Below are 21,756 nucleotides of genomic sequence, written 5' to 3' on the forward strand. Positions count from 1 at the left end.
CTCCTGGTCATTTGTTGGCAAATAGAGAAAAAGGCATACCCTTTTTGGGTTGGTGATCCAAGCCCTTTGCACAGGCGAAGAGAATACGCTGACAAGGATGCCGGCCATACGGCTTGAGCTAGACCTCAGAAAAGGACATTGGATTCAAGATAAGCCTCGTTAGATAATTCACTTCCCCCCTCCCCTTACCAAATAAACTGCTCCTTTGTGGTTTGGCTTAAAACTCTTCACAGTTAATCTACCTCCACAGTGGCCCAGTGGGTAGAATGCTGCTCTTTGAGTCAGGAAGACCTAAATTTGAATCCTGTATCAGACCTTGGTAGCTATATGACCCGGGGCAGGTAAACTAAGCTTTCTGAACCTCAGGAAAATGGGTGTATTAGCACCGACTTCACACGGTTGTTTAGAAGAATTGTGTGAAATAAAATGTAAAGTGTTTTGTAAACCTTAAGTGCTCTATAAATGCTAGCTATTGTTATGATCTTGTTAGCTTTCTTGCTGTTTCTCTTGCCTGATGCTCCGTCTCCTATCCATGCCTTTATGCTGTCTGACCCCACCCTCCATGCCTGGAATAGACTATCTCTCACCTCTTCAGATCCTGGCTTTCCTTCAACACTTAGCTTAAGCATCATCTACAGGTGTCTTGTCCTTACCCTCCCTTCCCTCACGGGAGTACCTTCCCCTCCAAGGTTATGTTGTATCTGCTTGTGTATAGCTCTCTATGTACATATTGTTTTTCCTGTTAGAATATCAGCTTCTTGAGGGCTTGGACTGTTTTGCTTTTGTCTTTGTATTTTCAGTAAAACATAGTGGCACAAAGTAGGTGCTTAATAAATGCTTGTTGATTGATGAATTATGAGATAGAGCTGGCAGATTTTCACGTTATTTGCCCTGTTGTGCATCGTGTGCTTTGCCCTCTTATTGTGCACCTGAATCACTTACACAATGATGTATTTATTGAAGCTTAATGTTGACTGCCTTTTAAAACTCACTTGTAATCGGGCCATTCATTCGGTACTATTTATGCTGAATTTTGACGCTTCATGCATAGAAGGCTCTAAGCCCTGTTTTTTTCTAGGTTGTTACAACTAGATCCATTAGCCCCAAACAGTGCTCATTGGTTCCTAGTTTGGCAAATACTCTAGTGATAGCTAAGTCATTATATATCTCAGTGGTCAGGGTTTCTGAAACACCAGGATTAATTCTATGGGTAGGAAATACGCATGAGTGTGGGAAAAGATTCGAAGTTAGGCTTCTACAACAGAACAAGGGAATTCTGAGAAGGACTTCTAAGATCTTGTGGATAGGCCCTCAACCAATTAGAAAGTGCCCCAAACATTCTGCAGACAACTAGTTCCTTAAGAAAGAGCCCTGGAGGCTAAACTGGTTGCAACCTGTCGAGGTCAAGGACAAGGCAAAGGCTTTTCTCCACTGCACTTGCTTAATAAGCTTATTGAATATTAACTGACACACCCCAAGGGTAGAGATAGTCACCATTTTTCAACATAGGATGCATGAACTGGAGGAGCTAACATGACAAGGAAGAACATGGAGAACATGGGATGGGTGGTTCAGGAAGAGTGTAACTCAGATGAGCTGGTCCAATCACGGCTCAGCTGGGAGGAGTATGGATTTAATAACCATTTAAAAGTTGATTCTACCTCTGTACCAGTGTGCATGTGCCACTAGGGTGCAGTGTGCCCGCTTCTCAAGAGAAGTGTAATAAAGGCTTTCCTTCACACACTCCTGTAGTAGATTTTTGTTTCAGATTTTTCTAACAATGAGCATGGTTAATATCTATGTGTGTATGTGTCTATCTCTCCATATAGACATATACACATATATGTATACATATATGTATGACATATGTATATTGCATATGTGCACATATAATACATGCACATGTATGTTGTAGTGATGCGTCACTGAATTTGGAACACTGAATTTTAAGTCATAAGATCTGAGTTCATTTACCACTTCTATGATCTTCCAAAGGAGGAGAGGGACTGGGGAGAGCTGTCTAAACTAGATGGGGATGCAAGAGTAGGGAATGGTAGCAGTGGATAGGGTTTTCATCTCCTTTAAATGCAGCTATGAGGGAAAAAGGAGTTGGAATTTGCTATCTGTGAGATCTGGGAAGTATCATTTGACCAGAGCCTCACTCCAGGTATTTGTGGTGACAGAGGTTAGTATCAGTCTGTTTCCTCTCCAAACACCAGGGAGTAGTAGATCCTTAACGTTATATTTGTAATATTTTAAAAAGTATGGTGTGATATAATTAAATATAACTAAATGGAGTAATAATAATAACTAACATTCATATAATGCCTACTATGTGCCGAGCCCTGTGCTAAGTGCTTTGCAAGTCTTACCTCATTTCGTCTTTACAACAACTCTGGGAGATAAGTGCTATTATTATCTCTATTTTACAGATGATGAAACAGGCAAACAGGGGTTAAATGACTTGCTCAGGGTTGCAGAGGTAGTAAGCATCTGGGACCAGATTTGAACCCAGCTCTTCCTGACTCTTAAGTCTGGCACTCTGTCCACTGTGCCACCTAGCTACCTCTCACCACCTCCCTGCCTCTACATATGGAGACTGAAATAAAAGTCACATTTCTTCATTAACTTTCTTTCAGACAGAAGCAGAAGATATGACTTCATTCTTGTTATCATGTACATCACTTGCAAAACAGCTTGAAGAAGCAGTTAAAGAAGAACAACAGGTATTTATTCTGTGTAAATTACAAAGAATGAAAACATTTAAAGTTTGCTTTACAATGATCCATCTTCCATTTAGCTACTGAGGTGACTTTTCTAAAGCATAATTCTGACCATGTCATCAACCTGTTCAATGAAGTTCAGTGACTTCCTGTTACCTCTAGGTTCTAATTTAAACTACTCTGTTTGGCATTAAAAGATCTTCATAACATGGTCCCTTCCCATTTGTCTAGTATTCTTCTACCAGAATCCCCTCCTCAAACTCTCCTATCCAGCTACACTGGCCTATTTGAAGTTACTCAAGCACGACCCTCCAGTCCCTGTTTTCTTACATTTCCATGACTGGAATGCTCAGCCCTTTCACCTCGGCCCCTTAGATTCCCTGACTTCATTCAAGACTCGATTAAAGTTTCTTTTGTTGGTGACCTTTCCTGGTTCCTCAAGAAGCTCATGCCTTCCTCTTTCAGATTACTTTCCATCTACTCTCTCTATCTCATAATACCAACATGTTGTTTTCTCCATTAAAATGTATGTAGGCAGGGACTTTTCCTTACTTTCCTTTGTATCCCAAGGCTTAGTCCTGTGCCTAGCACATAGCAAGCACTTAACAGATGATTGTTGACTGCCTGACTGATTCAGGAACTCCAGTGTAAGAGATTCCTAGTCTAATGGAGGAGGAAGGGAATTGAAAATGCTTACGGATAAGTAGAATACAAAGTAGAAAGTGCCATGTCCAAATGGGAGGTCATCTGGTGGAGTTAGGACAAGGTGGTACACAAGTTGACCCTGGAAGGAAGAAACAGATAGAAACAGTTGCTATGGGATTGTGTTGTAGGCGTGGTTGATAGGGTCAATCTGGAAGTTTGGTTAAAAGAGTCAAACAAGCTAGGTGATACACATTTACATGTTGTTTATTCCCTTAAGCTAGCAGAATACATGTATACATGGGAGCCAGAAAATAATTGTGACTCACATATAAGTAAGTTGAAGAAGACCTTTTATACACTTAGAGAAATCCTGACTTAGGATGTCTGTGTCACCTAAAATTATAGTCTCCATATAGGTTTAACCATAGCATGAGAAAGGAATTTTCTTAATTGGATAGGTTGTAAATACAGTAAGATAGGAGAAGTGTTAAAGTGTCACTTGAAATTATAGATCCAGGATATCTGTGTTTCTTCTATCATTAGTATGACATGATATAACATAGCACATGTCCATAAAATACAAGATAAGAAAAGTCCCATTATTCAAGATAATGTCTGGTTCAAGGTGCCTTGTCCTTGGTAGTCATAAATGGAAGAATGCTCCTGGTCAGCTTCATCTGGCCTTGGAGTTCCTGACACAGGAAGGGGCATTTTGAGTTCACTCAGAGAACAAACGAAAGCATGTCTGTCATGCCACAACACGCAGAGCATTATGGTAGGTTAAGTTCAGAGTGGGTCAAAATGTCTCTCCTGATTGGCCAATCCTGGTTTTGGGCCTTTCTTAGGTCTTGGGGAGGAGGCCACAATAGCTAATGAAGATGCAAGAATGCAGGATAGGGTAGGGTGAGATGGCAGAAAAGCTGGTAGTCCAATTTGCCTGGAGTAGAGACTATTAAATGCAGGTTTAAGACAGATAACACAGGGAACATAACTGCCAGAATGAAGAGTTTGTATTTGTCCCATACTCAGTGGAGAGCCATCGGAAGTTTTTGAATAGGTAAGTGATATGGTTAAAATGTTTATTATTTGGAACATTATTTTGGCAGCCATATGAAGAATGAATTAGAGAGGAAAAGTACAATATAGTAGAAAAAGTGCTAGATTTTGGTCCAGACTACCTGAGTTCTAATTTTAGCTTTTCATTGGATAGAACAGAGAACCTGGCGTCTGGAAGCCTGAGTTCACATTCAGCCTCAGATCCTTATTGGCTTTGTGATACTGGGCAGGTCACTTAACCCTTACTGCCTCAGTTTTCTTATCTATAAAATGGTGATAATAATGGCACCTTCTAGGCTTTTATGAAAGTCAAATAAGATAATATTTAGAAATAACTTTGCAAATATTAAAGTGCTTTATAACAACTGTTATTATTATGAAAACTAGATGTAAAATCACATTGTCATGACAAAATAGCTTTTCACCTAACAGAGAAATGCTATAGACTTGAAATAAATACATATCATATATTTTGCATTTTGAAGGTTGGTGTTGTAATCATATTTATTGACCATATGCTTTTATTTTCCAGATATTGGAATCTGTTTTTAAGGTAATTACCTGAATTGTTGCTGGCATTTACAAAACTCGTACAAAACATTTATATAACTATATTTGTAAAAAAAAACCCACAAAGGTAAGGATATAAAATAGAATTAAATATGAATAAATGGCTAAACAAGTATTTAGTACCTACTGTATACCTCCTGGTGGTAGGCAGGCACTGGGAATAGAAATTAAAACGTGATTTGATTGCTGTGTGTAGTGTTAGATGGAGAGGTGCAGAAGGAGCAGGGGTGGAAGGTTAGTGTAGTAGGACATATAATAAAATGCTTCTGCTGAGTGGACCCTTTTCTGACTAGATGGGTAAGAGTGACCGAGGACAGCTAGGTATAGTGTGGATTAAATCACTCACCTGTGAGTGGGCTGGGGGGAACTTGATTTCTGGAGGTCTGGACCAGGAGAGTTGTTATTCCTGGTGGGAAGGCTCTTACAACAAAAAGGAGATTATCAAACTTTTCTCTGTATATATGTATATGAAAGAATGTTATCAAATTTTCATATTTATATGTGTGTATCTTTACTCATCTTGATATTTTGTTTCAAGACAAAATTTTAACATGTGAGTAATTAATATTCTTTTTTTCCCTTAAAGTGGTTTCAAAAAGAGGTCTATCATGTAGAAGAGGTAAATATAATAACTTTAAATGATTAAGATGATATTTGGTCTAACTTTTGAACACTAAAAATCCTGGGTATATGGACAGCCCTTAACCGAATTTAATATAATCAGTTAACATTTTTTGAATACTTTTTGGTCATATGTTACTGTTGCATAGTAACATTTAAAAAGATCTTTGAGTGGATTTTCTGCTCTGGAAGCATTCACTAACAAGACATGTTCCTCCTTTCATCTATGCATATTAATTAGCAATGTGAACAATATTTCCTACCATACTTCTTTCCCAATGTTTTTGAGATATTTGTAGAAATGAAATGTAATGTTTATTTATGATTGTATATGTACCATAGAAGAGCCCATTTATTAATAAAAGCTTTTTTAATAGTTAATGTTATAGGGAAAATACTTTTAAAAACTGGGAAATATTTAAAAAAAGTTTCTCTCCCTTGACCCCTGGCCTCTGTGGGATCAGAGAGAAAATAAATTATTACAAAACATAGATAGGACGTTGTTTACTTACTTCCTCTAGGAGCTTGTAGTCCAGTTCGGTAAAGTATTTCGTGTAGTTAACGATGAAATAACAAATAAATATATTTGAGATATATAATTTAAATGTTCTCAGTAGGTTGTTGATTCTTTTGAGAGTGAGTGTTCAGCTCTGTAAGGTAGAAAGGGATATATGTGAGAGATGCTGTGAGGGTAGAAATGACAAGATTTAGCAACTGATTGGATATGTAAGGTGAGTAAGAGTGAGGAGCTGAGGATGGTAATGAGGATGCAAACCTCAGTGATTGGGAGGCTGCCATCAACAATAATAGGGAAAATCAGAAAAAGAGAGGTTGGGAGTTGGAGGAAGAGAAAATAATTCTGTATTGGACACGTTGAATTTGAGATGCCTTTTGGACATCCAGTTCAAATGTCTGATGGGCATCTGTTGATGCAGGAGCTGGAGAAAGAAACTAGGGCTGTGTGTGTACATATATATATATATATATATATATATATATCTGGGAATCATATATTTAGAGATGACAATTTAATCTAGGACAGCCAATGACATCATCAAGTGAGAGAGCAGAGGTTTACACAAGAAGAGGACCAAGGACAGAACCTTGGGCAACATCCACAATTAGTGGGGAGAACTTGGATGAAGACCCAGCAAAGAAGCCTGAGAAGGAACAGTTGTACACACAGTCTGTGTTTTCTATTAATTTCATCAACTTCTTGGCTCATCCTTCATAATGTGTTGACTACTGCCATATCCATGCCAGATGAGTGTGAGGACCAGAAGAGAGCAATATCATGGCAAAAACAAAAAAGAGAGCATCCAGGAGGGGAGGCAGCCAACATTGTCAAATACTCCACAGAAGTCAAGTTGGGTAAGGCCTGAGAAAAGGTCATGAGAGGAAGAAATTATTGATAATTTTGGAGAGAGCGGTTTTGCCTGAATGATGACGTCAGAAGCCAGATTGCAGAGGATTTAGAAGAGAATGAAAGGAGAGTGTCTAGAAGCATCAAGTTCAGATAGCTTTTTCATTCTTTTTAAAAGAAATTATTTGTTTTTATTCTGAACTTAACAAACTTCAAATAAAATGAGTATTTCCACATACAGATTAGGCTATGAGGCAAATGATGGTCAACAAATCAGGGCTGGGGTTCTCCAGCCTTGCTCTGTGGGTCTGCCTCTAGGGATCCTTATTAGCTTTTTGGAATGATGACTGTCAGATGGATGAGGGATGATTTGGCATGACCCAAGGCATCTGATCACTTTCAGTGGCTTATGTACAGGCTATCCCGCTTTAGGTTGCCAGAGTGAAGAGATTCTCAAAAAGAATTTTGGGTAAGCGAATTTATTACCACTTACCAATACTTTAATTTGCTCTTCATTATTACTATTACATTAGTTATGTAAGTATTGTTAGGAAAATATCTAGTATAGAAACTAAAGTTTGATTTAGCAATCACTTGATCTTATTGTCATTTTCCTTTTTAAAATGTCTAATAACAATCTTAGTTTTAAACTTAGTAGTAGCTCTTATTGCACATTTGCTTACAAGTTTATAAAATAATTACTTTACCATTTGGCTGTCACTACAGGTATGAATAGTATTCCAAGAATACTTTTGTTATGGTTAATAAAATATTTGGGGGGAGAGCCCCAGGTGTAGTAACTTTAAAGTATCTGATTGAAATTTTATTATTTTAGTTAGTAAAAGAACAAAATGTTCCAGACTGGGAGCTTCCTTTGCCAGATAAAGCAGTATCTTCAAGTATTTTCCAAGTGATAGAACGTTTGCAAAAACTTGAACAATTAAGGAATCGCCTTAGTACAGTGCCGACGGCCACCCGAAGAGCTGTAGCTGCGAAACATAAGCTGTAAGTGAGTTGTAAATATCATTACATTAGGGCCATGAAGAAGAGAGATGCAGTTAGTACTGCATTTGGGAATCTGAAGGTCAATTAGATCAGTTATAACACATGATCAGCTTGCCATATCTTCTCTATCTATTCAGAGTTGCTTCTATGTGAAACTTTCAGAACTTGAGCATGCCTCCCACCCCAACATCTATCTATCGCCTAACTATCATCGCTTAGTTTTTCCGCTCTTGTTTCTGGGCTGTAAGAGTTGATAGAAAGTAGTCACATAACTATATTGATGGGTTCCACCACAAGTTTGTACCATCTAAGCTCCTGGGGGCTTTCGCTCTCCTACTTTTTTAGTCATCTCATTTGTTCAGCAAGTATTTATTGAGTGCCTATGATGTATAAGATGCTCTGGATGTTATAAATAGGAATAAGACATAGATCCAGCATTTACAGAGCTTACTACTCTAGTAGGACAGGTAAGACATATACATCTTTGAATCCTGTCTCTGTGCCCATGGACCACTATTACCTCTCTCTGGATCTGTTTCTTCCTTTATAAAATGAAGGGATCGGGTTAAATGATCAGCAAGGTCCTCCCCATCTCTCTTTACTAGACTATAAATGATCACAGCACCAGGTAGAGTGTACCAGTGCAGGCCCAAAAGAGGTGCAAAAAAACCCAGTTAGTGTTTAGAAGAGGCAGAGACTGTTTCTGTTTGGGAGATGGAGGTGGAGTGAGGAGGGAGGATTAGAGAAGACACCTCGAAGGAGATGGCTTTGAAAATGGAGTTGCTTATTAAATTCCCTGCAGTGATTGTTCTTTAACTTTTTCATTGCTACTTACGATCCTTATCCTACCCTAACTTTATGTCCTCCTTTAAGGAGATGGCCTCATTGTCTTCCCTTGAACACCATCCCTTGCAATAGGAGACAAGAAAGCCTCAGAACCATACTCTTCAATAAAATTTTTAACTGTCTAGGGCTGGTTTTCAACAAAAATTGTCACTCCTAGCAATTTGACTATTCAGAAAAGTTACTCAGCTCTTTCTAGTGTTCACTGATAGATACAGACTCATACTTAAATTAGGGATCCCAGAGACTAAAAGGATGGTATTCCCTAGATCATGCATTTGTTTGAGGATCTTGACCATGATATTTCAATTTTTTCCCCCTAGATCAGCCCCTCTTAACAAAACTGAGAGAGATGACCAGGACATGTCACTAACTTAGGAGCACATATGATGATTTTTCTTATTGGCTCTGGCTAACTGTCTCCAGTGGAGAGTGACTGCTACTGAGACAGTGCTTCAGCTGTGCAACTAGCATGGTAACTCTCTGCTGTGTTCCTGAATCTTCACATCTTAAGTCTGTCTACATTGACAGTCCACTTCACTGTGAACATGTGGAGAAATCAGCTTTCATTGAGTGTCACTGAGTATTTACTTCCTCTCTAGGCATGAGGTTTTCATCACGCTGCTGACATACAACCTACTTTACTGAAGCTCAAGCTGTCTTTTCATCTATCCATTCCTCCTCTTTCTGTTTCAAAGGAAGGTGTATCCTTACTTACCAAGGCTAATACTTCAATTTGTACCCTTGATTCTATTACTTTCTGCCTCCAAGAACTAGTTTCATCAGTTATCTCCTACTTTTTGTGATTTCAGTTCCTAGTTCTCCACTGGCTCTTTACCCTTCAGCTTACAAACATTTTGAAATCTCTGCTAGTTTAAAATAAACCTTTACTTGATCCTACTATTTCATTCTGTCCCTCCCTTTGCTTTTACCACCAATTTTTTTGAAAGAGGAATCTAGGGCAGCTAGGTGGTATAGTGGATAGAGCTCTGGCCTTGGAATCAGGAGGACCTGAGTTCATAATCCGGCCTCAGACACATGACACTTACTGGCTGTGTGACCCTGGGCAAGTCACTGAACCCCAATTGCCTCACCAAAAGGCAAAAATGTACCTGATATTCGTGCGTTGTTTAGCTCTCACTTCAGTTTGATAGCTTTTTTTTTTCACTCTTTATCCTCCTTGTCCTTTCTGCAGACTTTGACACTGTTGATCATTTCTGTCTCTTGGATATCCTTTTCTCCTTTAGAATTCATGGTACTCCTTCATCCTGGTTCTTCTCCTATGTGACTCCTTCTTTGTCTCCTTTTCTCTTTCATCATTCATCTCCTGGCTTTCCCTCCTAATCCTCTTTAAGTGTGAATTTGCTTATCACATAGGAGACATTCACTAAATGTCTTTTGAAGTGATGTTAAGGAAACAAGAGAATTTGCCTATCCAAACACACTCCTGATAACTTTTCTGTACAGTTCAATTTAAGTATTCTGTCTGGCTTAACTTAGTTAAAACTCTTGACTTCTGAGATTCTTACCCTTGCTTACTGAGAATTTGTGTTTTAATTTCTTTTTGTCTTCTAAGTGCTTGCGCCAGCAGTGTCCTTTTCCTTTCTTTTTGACCCCCACCTACTATTTTCATGTTTACTCTTACTTGTTCCATCAAGTTTGGCACACATCTATGTACTGCTCATTATTATTAACTTTCCATGCGTATATATTGTTTTCCGAGTGAGATTATAAGTTCTTTTTGAGGGTAGGAACTATGTACCTTTTTGGTATTCTCCACAGTTCCCAAAAGAAGACTGTGCAAATAGTTTCCACTCAATAAATATTAATTGAATAAATGAATGAATTATTAAATGGTTAGTAATATGTCATTTTCCTGTTCTGTTTCTTCTCTGTCCATCTCTTGATTGGTTATTTATCCATTTAGAATTTACTTTTATAAGCAACTATATTACATCAAACTTACATAAAACATTTCCTTTCCACCACCAAATAATCTATATACACCTGAGGAGGGAGGCTACATATTATAGACTCCCCGCTCAGTAGAAGTTATGAAGGAATGATAAAAAAAAAAAGACTTAACAGGTAGAGCAAATCAATCAATAGATAGATAAGATTTTCTTGATTCTTATTGGCTGGCAACCTCAAACTCCCCTTTTCCATTAATTTACAAAGAACTAGGGGCAAAAGGAGAAAAAAGCATGGGTTGCCTGCATATTTGAATCCTTGATTCATAATATATGAAATTGCCAAGATTTGCTTAATTAAATTTTGAGTTTTAGTTTTGTTTTTTAAGTGTTAATGAAATTATTCCTTGACAAAAAGTTTTCTTTTCCTATTCACTTCACATTTGACATCATTGATTTTGTTTACATTCTTGTTTTTGACTCACAGTTTGGATTGGCCATTTGGCTTTATAGCTCTACTAAGCTTTACTTGTTTCTCATTTGATTATTCTTTTAAAAAAATTACTAACAGAATTCTCGTAAAACATTGTGATTTTTCTTATTTTTGTAATCAGATACCCATAGCACTTCTTAGACTGAACAGCAAGCACAGTTAAATGTAACTTCAACTCTTTAATATTTATGTATTAAATTAGGTTTCATTGTGGTAAACTTTGACAGGGACAGCCAATCAGAAACAGCCCAGATTTATGAAGATGTAAAGAAGATGATTGAAGGTGATGGTTTTTTTCATTATTATTGCTTTTAAAAACATTTTGGATGTTAACTTATAGTAAGAATCATTAGAAAAATAATACTAAAATTATCTAATATGGATTTCTTTTCTTATGATAAGAAGATATTTTTATATAAAATTAGAGTGATAAATTACTGTATAACTTTGTAAAAATAATTACAAGCCCAAATTTATAGACTTATAAAATATTAAAGGTGGATATTTATTTAATTTATTAAATAGTAGAGAAGCATGAATTTTCCTCTGTAATATCTCTGATTGTAAAATTTATTCCTGATCTACCTTAGTCAAATTCTACTGCAACTTTAAGTGAGATTGCCCCTTAAGTTCCCTACTAGAACCAGTCTCATAAACCTCAGAGATCCTTTGACAGCAGATTAGGATGCCATGACAAACTGCACTCACTAAATCACATGACAGATTTCACCTTTCACCTTCAATATAAGTTGATTGAACCCATACTTCATTACTTTAGGAATAAGTGATTTCAGGAGTATCCTATATCCACTATATCCACCAATTCTGATTGTTACCTTTTCGTGCCTTGGTAGAACATCCTTGTGAGTTGCTATGGCCAAAATTTTATCATCCTGTAATCAACCTTGGGATGAGATTTTTTGAACTCAGGTAGGCTGGTTTTCAGATGACAAACATAGCCCATATTGAACACATAGAAATAAGATATGCATTGATCACTTTGGAAATATTTTAGCTTCAACCAAATATGTGAATCTTTTCTAATAATGACTTTGAAAGGATAATTTTAGTTTTAATATAAAATTCCAATGGCATATTCACAGACAAAAATAGGTGAAAGAGTGGCTGCCAACACCCTAGTTCAGCTGCCCACCATTTAGAGGAAAGAAGCAAGCTGACTATCCCTTTTATGATTGGATAGGCAGATGATATCATCTTTGATGATACTGGTTCCCTGTACCTTTTATAACCTTACCTCCCAGTTTACTTAACACTCTGGTCCTCAACTATTCATTTGTTCATGTCCTATGTATTCTATTCCTGCTCTATTTTTATGAATACTATTTTATGCAGAAAAGACTTTTACCTTTGCAACCCTGGGAAATTGTTTTGAATAATCTAAGACTGATCTCTTTTCTGCATATTTGACAATTGTCTTGCTCATGCCTCAGAACAGTTGTTAATCATGAGTGTGGATCTAGGGTTTGTGTGCTGAAAACTTAGGCCTGAACTATTCATACCCCCATCTGGTTAAAAACACCAGGAAGTTTAAACACAACAGAAATTTTTTAAAAGCCTGTAGTGTCTGTTAACTCACTGCCTTGTGTGGCATCCTCTTCTCCTTATCGCTGGTTTTGGGCCACCCAGGTAGTAAAGGATAAAGTAGACTTTTTAGCTACCTGGTCCCAAGAAAGTCTTAGCTATGCTATAATCCTTATGTCAGAGGTTCCCTTTTCATACAAAAGTGTTTTTGGTGGACTTCTTACTTTTCTGGCTCATGGCTGGCATCCAGATAAAGTGGGAACTTACTATCTGACACAACCTAAGGACAGTGCTGTGGATACACAGGGAACTCACCAAGTTGCTTACGCTTTAAAAAGATACAGGCAGAAGATAGAAGCAAAGGCAAGGAATAGCAGATGAATGAAAAAGTGGCACAATCCTGTAAGAACAATGATGACAGGCTCAGAATAAGATTGGCAAAGAAAAAAAGGGTAACAAAAAGATTTTTAAATATTGGGAAAAGAGGATCAAGAAGAGACACGATTGATGCCTGGGGTAGGTGAGATATTGGTAACTGATAACAGAAGAGGTAATACTGTTCAGTTTTATTTTTGCTTCTGTTTTCTCTGACAAAAAGAAAGTCTTTTAGACTGGAAAATATGGAACAGAGTTGGCAATAAGGAGCTGATGCTTAAGAAAATTAGGAAGACAGAGCATATAGCTACCACTTAGAAGTTAAAGGTAGTAGGCTTACATGAACAGATATGCCAGAGTTGTGAAGGAGCTGACAAATATAATTACTGAAACTGCTATCAATGATCTCTGAAAGATCATGACAAGTGGGAAACAAACATCAGTGTTTGAAAAGGGCAAATATGACTTTATTAAAAAAAAGGATGAGGATGGAGTTTATAAACTCTAAGCCAGTGAGTTTGATGTCAAATCTTGGCCCACGTCTAAAACATATTAGGAAAAGGATGGTTAGAGAACATAAGTGCAGCTCATGACCCAGCCCTGTCCTCCTCTGTCCCAGGGACTTAGGTCTAAGGAGCGGTCAAGCATAGACCAGCGAAGGCAATTTGATCACCCCCTTACTTCAAGCATTCTAATGGCTCCTTATTATCTCCAGAACAAATTATAGATTCCACTGCTTGGCGATTGAATCTCTTCACAAACTGGACCCTTCCTACCTCTTCAGTTTTATTATAGATGACTCTTCTCTATATGCTCTTTGGTTCAGCCAAATTGTATGTTTGCTATTACTCACATACAATAGTCTTCCTCCTGTCTCAGAATTTTTACAATCCCTGGTTTCCTTCAAAACGCAGTTCAAATGTTATCTTCTTTATATATTCATTCTTGGTCCTCCCCTAGATGCTGTTACCTTCCTCCAAAGTAATCTTGTGTCTGTATTTGTGTTTTGAATATACTTGGGTTTTTGTGTGTATATATATATGTATATATATGTGTGTGCAGCTTGATATTAGAACCAATTTCCCTGCAAGTAAAGAATACGTTCTGGGATAGGTACATATACTTCTGGGAATCATAGTTCAGGTGGAGAGGTTAGTGTCCTCTTGTCTGGGAGAAATTTTATCGTGAGGTGGGAGTTGGAATTGGAATTGAAAGCAGGGGAGTGTCTTTTTTCCAGTCATGTTAGCAGAATACTAAGCAGTTTGTGTGGTAGTCTTATTAGCAATTTTGGTCAGGAGCAGAGAGGGTGAACATGATTGCAGTGGGATTGGAGAAGTGGACCAAGCTTGATACATATAGACACTGATTGCATCTTGCCTGTGGGGGCTCTAATGAGAGAAGCCACTTCTGATTCCTGGAGATGGCAAGTCTTTCACGCTTGCCTTTGGTACTTTTTGCAGAGGAGTTAGTGATAGTAATTGCTGTGGGAGAGTTGTGAAAGACTTAATCCCTCCTGATTTCTTTGCCTGCAAATGTAGGCATTCCCTCTAAGGCTTCATTTTCCCTTTGCTCTTTGAGTGATTTTAAATTTCTGATTTCACAGTGTTTACTTTTCTAATTTAACCTTTTGACATAAAACTGTCATAAATGTTATGTTATATGTATCTATTATTGATTTAAAATGGAAAGGGCTACAAGGGAGGAGATCGTCAATGGCTGGGACTGATGCGTAGAAAGCAAGATAGAGGTTCCATCCCTCTGTCTAAAATGGTAGAGTTTGTTTTCCTAACTAAAGGCTCCAAACAAAAGAGAGAATCTCAATAATTTTTGATTTATAAATTTTGGTAAATTCCCTGAAAGGCAGAATTTAACTTTACCTGGGGTTTTCTGTCTTAAGGCTAAATAAAGTCTCATACTAGTTTGCCACAGTTTTCTGGTAAGGCATGGAATGTGTGTGCACTGTGTAATTTGCTTCCCATTATTTTCTCCTTAAGCGTGCTCAGGAGAGAGGGATGACAGAGACTGAGAAGTCCTCCCTTCCCACCTTTTGGTAAGAAAAAGAGTTTGAGAGGAGTGACCCCACTCCAAATTCCAAGGGTCACAGTTACTCCCTCACTTATATGGTAGATCTTGCTGGACAGTGCCCTCTGCTGGTTACAAATATATTAGAATATTAGAATAATCTTGAAGGCTGAAGCAATTTCACTTTTGCTTTGTGTCCTTAGTACCTGGCATAGTTCCTGGCACTGAGTTGGTGCTTAACAAATGCTTATTGATAGACTGATGGATTGAACAAGCATAGGAGTCATAAAACACACAAGTAGTTCAGTACACTCATTATACTGTCCCGGAAGGTGGAGATTGTGGGACAACTGAATACATATTTCCTACTCATTTTGGAGCTGCACAATTCACAGAATTATCGTGAAGGGTTGGGAAGGTCCACATCTTCTCTGCTATGGCATAGTTTTGGTCTTCCACCTTCAGACAGTCCTCTTCCTTCCCCAAATATCACACTGTTGAGGAAATCTTCCCTGGGATGACCACACCTGACTCTTGTAGATAGGAATGCTTGAACTCAGGAATTCTTTTCAAGAGGTAACTACCAGCCTGGAAATACCCATTCTCAGGATTGTTATTACCTGACCATTGCTGAGAAAAGTAAATAGAAAGGCAAATGATGCAGACAGGAACCAAAGGTCAGAAACTCCAGTCTCGGCTTCACCCAGGCAATTTTAGGCTTCTTGCCATGTTCCCCTCCCCCTCAAACATCTTAAGGGATGAAGAGGAGAAATTCTTTCCTTCTCCTTCTTTTTACACTCTGCTATGGAAGTCCAGGAAGAGAAAGTTCACAAACTAAAAGAAATGTTATAAACCACAGAATCTGGTAGGTTCTTCTTATCAGAATTCTTTCCCCTCACTCTCAATTGCCAAGCATCTCAGAGGCAGTTCTAGTTACTGAGGATCAATGAGAGGCATTCACAATGTCCTCTAAGCAAAGATTAATAGACAATTCAGGTTTTTTTTTTTAAAGATTTCTGTTTAAAGCTAAGTCAGCAAAATGAAATGACAGTGCAAGAGAGTGGAGAGATGTTAGGTGACCACAATAAAAGTCCATTATGGTAAAGTGTCTCTAAGGTTATAAGAAAGGGTGGGTTGATGAACTTCCTATAGGAAACTGTTCTGTTGTTGCACTAGCCTGTTTGAATTTGTCTAGGTCTGTGGGAGGCTCCCCTTTGCAACAATACCCTGTAATCTGAACAATCTGATTGGAGAGACTCATTAAATTGATCAGAGGAGCCTCTGAACATCACCATGAAGTCTAGAAATAGGAGCAATGATCAAGACCTGTTTATCAAGAACAAGTCAAGACAAAGTAACCTTATTTCTTTTTTTGATTTGGTTAGTAAACTAGTAAATCAGGGGAATACTGAAAATATAATTTTCTTAGATTTAGCAAATCATTTGATAAAATCTTTCTTGCTATTCCTATGTGGAGAAAAAGAGATTAGGACTCAACTGTAGTACAATTAGGAAGATTCATAACTGGTTGAAGGGTGGGACCCAAAGGAGATTATGTGCACTTTGGCTGACAGTCTAGAACTGCTGAGGCTCAGGTTTATATAGGACTTTCAGACAAAAGGTCCGCTGGGGCAGGTGGACCAATGAGGTAGAAGAACATAGACCAATAGCAAAGAGAATTTTCTAAAGATGAACTGGAAAGGCCTATTCTGACTACACCACAGGGTACAGAGCACAGAAACCTTCAGGTTGAGGGAGGTGGAATTATAACTGTGCCAGAAACTTGCAGAAGAGTTTCATCATCCTCTTCTAACCAGGACTGGGTAGGGTAAGTCTTAATTGAACCAGTACTGTGTGTAAACTGAGCCAGGCCTGATAGAATGGGGCTATACTCTTCTGGCTATTTAAAGAATAGCTTACTCATTTTAAAAAAATTCTGAGTTGATGGACCAACTCACAACTTGGTCAGCAGTTGAGTTGGTGTGCCTGTCTTTCTTCAACTCCTCCATCACTGACTAATTTCACCTTTTGTCATCTTTGTCAGTTTGCTGGGTATAAAATGAAACTTCATGATTGTTTTAATTTTTATTTCCTTATTATTTATGACTTGGAGCAAGCATCCATATACATTTCTTTCTTTTTTTTTTTTAAGATTGAATGCAGTTTTATTATACTACTGCATACAGTAGGGAACTTTTTTATTTTGGTTAGGCAATGGTTGCCAAGTGTCAAGTCTGAGGTCACATTTGAACGCAGGTCCTCCTGACTCCAGGGCCAGTGCTCTATCCACTGTGCCACCTAACTGCCCCTACAATTCTTCTTTTGACAACTGTTTGTTCATATCCTTCCAACTGCTTTTCAATTATGTGAAGGCTCTTGGTCTTAAATAATTAAGATCATGCATCTTGGGTATCAGACTTTTATCAGAAGGTTGATTTTTGCCAGTTTTTAAACCAATTACATTAATTTTGTTCATGCAAAAGCCTTTCAATTTCATGTAATCAAAATTATCTATTTTATCTTTTTCTGAACTTATCTAGACTTTGATTTAAGAATTCTCTCCCAGCCATAATTGTGCAAAGTACTACCAAATATAAATTTAATAGAGATAAATGTAAAGTCTTACCCTCGTAATCTGCCTTCTGATCTCATCACTCAACTGAAATTACTTTCTCCAGGTACATCACTGATCTTAATTCCCAAATATTATGAACTTTCCTTGATCCTAATCTCTCTTATCCTCTCTGCAGCCTTTGATACAGTTGGTGGGTAAGCTAAAGAAGGCTAGGTGGTGCAGCAGCTAAAAAACTGGGCCTGGAGTCAGGAAGACCTGAGGTCAAATTTGGTCTCACACCAAATATAAAATATTTGGTAAATAAAAATTTAAAAAGCTAATAAAAATAGCTGTGTGACCCTGGGCCAGTCACTTACCTTTTGTCTACTTCATTTTCCTTAACTCTAAAAATGGGACTAATAATAACATCTGCCTCTCAGGATTGTGGGAAAGATCAAGCAAGATATAACATTTGTTAAACACTTAGTATAGTGCCTGGTATTTAATAAATGCTTTTTTCCTTCCTTCCTTCCTAAACTCGCTTTCTGTCCTGGGTTTTTGTCATTCCTGGTTCTTCTGTCTGACAGCTCCTTCTCAGTGTTTTTTTCATGATCATCATCTTTATCCCATTCTTATGTATGGGTGTACTCCAAGCCTTATTATCTTTTCCCTACCTCTCTATACTTTCTCAGTGATCTCATCAGCAAACATGTGCTCAAGTGGTACTTCTCTGAAGATAACTCCCAGATCATTATATTCATTTTCAATCCTGACCTCTAGTCCACACACATCACCAGTTGCCTATTGGATATACCAACTGGATTTCCTACAGACATCTCAAATTCAATGTTTACCAAACATAATTTGTTATCTTTCCCACAGAGCCCTTCCTAATTTCCTAATTTCTTTATTTCTGTTGAGGTCACCATCATCTTTCTAGTCATCTAGTTTCATAAGCTTAGAATAATTATTAAAATCAGAAACCCTTACTTCTGCCTCATCCTTCCCATTCGATCAGTTGGCAACTTGTTGATTTTATCTTCACAACATTGATCATGTCTGTACCCTTCTCTCCACAAACTTGGTCATCATTCTAGTTAAGTATTTCATCAGTTTTCCTCTGAACTATTTATACTAGCTTCTTATTGGTCTCCTGACCTCCAGTGTTTCCTCTCTGTAATTCATCTACAAATCAATATTCTTGATTAATAAGTCTAACCATATTGTTTCTCTGCTCAAGAAATTCCATTGACTGCATCTTGCCTCTAGGATAAAATGCAAATTCCTGTTTTTGGCTTTCAAGGCTCTTTGGAATTTGGTTCTAGCCTACCTTTCTGAGCTTACTGTTTATTATTCTCCTTCATCTACTTTATGTTCCAGACAAATTAGCTTGCTTGTTTTTTCTCTTACGTGATACTCTATTTTCCATCTCCATGCCTTGGTACAAGTTGTTCTTTCATGCCTTCTCACCTTCACTGAATCCCTAATTTCTTCTAAAGCTCAACTCAAGTGGTACCTCCTATATAAGGCCTTTCTGTATCTCTCCCCTTCAGTTGCTCTTATATTCCCCTTAAAATTCCTATGTATTTATTTTGCCTATACTATTCTATGTATATGTTGTTTTCTCCCAATAGAATGTCAGCTTCTTGAGGGCAAAGATTGCTTTGTTCTAGTCTTTGTATCTCTAGGGCCTGGCACAGTACCTATTGTAAGTGCTTAACAAGTGCTCATAAAGATTGAAATTAGATTAAAAGAATCAATTTCATAAGTACAAAATATGGGAAGCCAGGCTAGACAGTAATTCATTTGAAGACTCTCTGGGGATTTTAGTGGACAAATGTCATATGGCAACCAAGAAAACATAGCATCCATATCCATTATAGTCCTTTGGTTCATTTCTATTATCTGTCCTAGATATGAACAATGATAGAAAAGCTTTATAGTTTGTTAGTTCAACTGAACATCAAGATCTGGGTAATAGACTTTCTTCATCTACTTGGTCTTTTCTGTGTGGGTGGTGAGACCAAACTTTTGAGTTATTATGTATCTCTTTTAGAAGTTTCTGCAGTGTTTCATAACTTTATGTAACCAGAATAATGTCATCTGCAAGCAGGAACATCTGGACAACCTCACCATTCTCTTCATCAGAGACTCTATGCAATTTCCTCCATTATGGTGGCAAACACTTGACAAACATATATCTTCTTTTTTATACTTTGCATGATGTTTATAGTTACAGAGTTATTGAACAAGATTATCTCTATTGTGGTATGTTTCAGAATGATGTTGATAGGAGAAATACCTTCTTGGAAAAGAGCCTTTTGGGAGGCATTTTGTTCTGTTGAATCAAATGCTTTCCATACTCAACAAATGATCTTTTATTCTCTGCATCTTTTGGTCAGTTGAATAATAGAAAGAAGAAAAGATTGAATGACCACTTTTCAGTTAGTTATGTTACAATATTTTAGATGTGGTCTTAATAGACAGCAAATACTTAATTTCCTAGTCAAGAGGATAGTCTCAACTCTTGTATCTGGCTTTCAAGGCCCTCCATAATCTAACCTCCCCTTACTTGTTCAACTTTATTTTCTATACACCCCAACACATCTTTCATTGTAGTCAAGGAGGTTTTTCTATTCCATATACCATTCAATTCATTGTATTTAATATGCATTATATAACTATGATGTGTGAAGCACTATGTGTGATCAGTGCTGGTAATACAAAGACTCAAATGAAGTAGTACCTGCCCTCAAGGAATTTATATTTTCCTTGGGAGACACAACACAGATGAGTGCAGCAACCATGTTGCTTATCTGTCTCTTCCTCTGTTTCAAGGGCATTAGGAGTTTGGCCCAGTAGGGAAGTGAGAGAGAGAGAGTGCTCAGATGTGAGAGGACATAACATCATCCTAAGTACTGCTGTGGTAAAGGTGAGAGTGGAATCTGGCTGGAACGGTAGTGTGCTCCCTGCCCAGACAGGCTGTTGAGTCCACGCCACAGGCTCCAAGTTGGCCTGCCTCAGGCCAGAATTGGTCAGAAGTTTTGCTAGTAGCCAGCGTGTATCACAGCTCAAGTTTTGGATCCCAGGCTGAACCAGACTTTCTGTCTAATCAAAGGACACCTCCCTTACTCCTACCTTGCTAGAGACTCCCAGAAATAGTTTGTCCAATCTTGAGGTATGCTTATAACCGATGTACCTCCTGCCTAAACTGAAACACATAAAAACTTTGTCCTTCTGTTCCTTCAGAGAGTCTCTTGTGGGTAGCAAAATATAGCAAAATTGTAATTATAAACTAGAAGCAAAATCACTTAAAGGTTTTGGAATGGACCATGAATTTGTTGGTTCCTGAATTTATGATATTATGTTGGGATACGATTTTGGGGTTTTGGTATTAGTTCTGGTTCTGATTTGTGATGGCACTGTCAATTTTACTCATAGTAAATGATGGTGGAGTTGGGAATTCCAGGGGTCATTACCTGGGAATGCCAAAGGTTCCTCCACTTGGGATAGCCTTTATGAGTAGGCACTGAGAACCTGATGAATATTTGTACTTGAATGGGTGAGGATTGGCTGTGCTGCCCTGATCCACAAATGGCAGTCCCCACTGATTTGATCAATCGGATGGTTTAGTTTGGTTCTGGGTTAGAAATCAGTTTCTCTGGATAAATTGGAAAAGACTTTGCCAGCAAGTGAGCTTATGTGTTTGTCTTGTCCTTGCTGTGGTTTAAGTGTTTGCATTTGTGTAACATCTAATATGTGGTTAGCCTTGTCTGTGTTTTGTGTCTTGGTAAAATCCAACTGACTTTTCCCTGTGGTCTAATCAGCCAAGGGAAAAAGAGAGTAAAGTGTGGAAACTTTACTGTGAAACTTTCAAAACCTTCAAAAGAAAGTCTCTGCATTTCTAACTCTGGCTAAGTTGAGGGTACAGACAAGACAGATAAGAAGGAAGGGAATCTTTTTCCACTCTACAGAAATTTATGGCATTGTAAACTAGAGACTAAATTTGTGCTGAAATATAATTTCTCTATTGT

At 37.8% G+C, this 21,756-nt stretch overlaps 1 protein-coding gene across 3 annotated transcripts in view; it reads left to right on the top strand.

The window, feature by feature from the left end:
- The window catches only part of CCDC7 (coiled-coil domain containing 7), a 129,645-nt gene that overhangs the window by 35,047 nt on the left and 72,842 nt on the right, over positions 1-21,756 (top strand). For all 3 annotated transcript variants that reach the window (XM_078152215.1, XM_020990456.2, XM_020990460.2), the window contains exons 4-8: positions 2,640-2,726; positions 4,957-4,977; positions 5,581-5,613; positions 7,814-7,983; positions 11,457-11,512. In XM_078152215.1, coding sequence (XP_078008341.1) covers positions 2,640-2,726; positions 4,957-4,977; positions 5,581-5,613; positions 7,814-7,983; positions 11,457-11,512 — 367 coding nt within the window. The remainder of the gene's footprint in view (positions 1-2,639; positions 2,727-4,956; positions 4,978-5,580; positions 5,614-7,813; positions 7,984-11,456; positions 11,513-21,756) is intronic.

Source organism: Phascolarctos cinereus, unplaced genomic scaffold, assembly GCF_003287225.1.
Source record: "Phascolarctos cinereus isolate Bilbo 61053 unplaced genomic scaffold, phaCin_HiC Scaffold_1;HRSCAF=81, whole genome shotgun sequence".
Lineage (NCBI taxonomy): Eukaryota > Metazoa > Chordata > Mammalia > Diprotodontia > Phascolarctidae > Phascolarctos > Phascolarctos cinereus.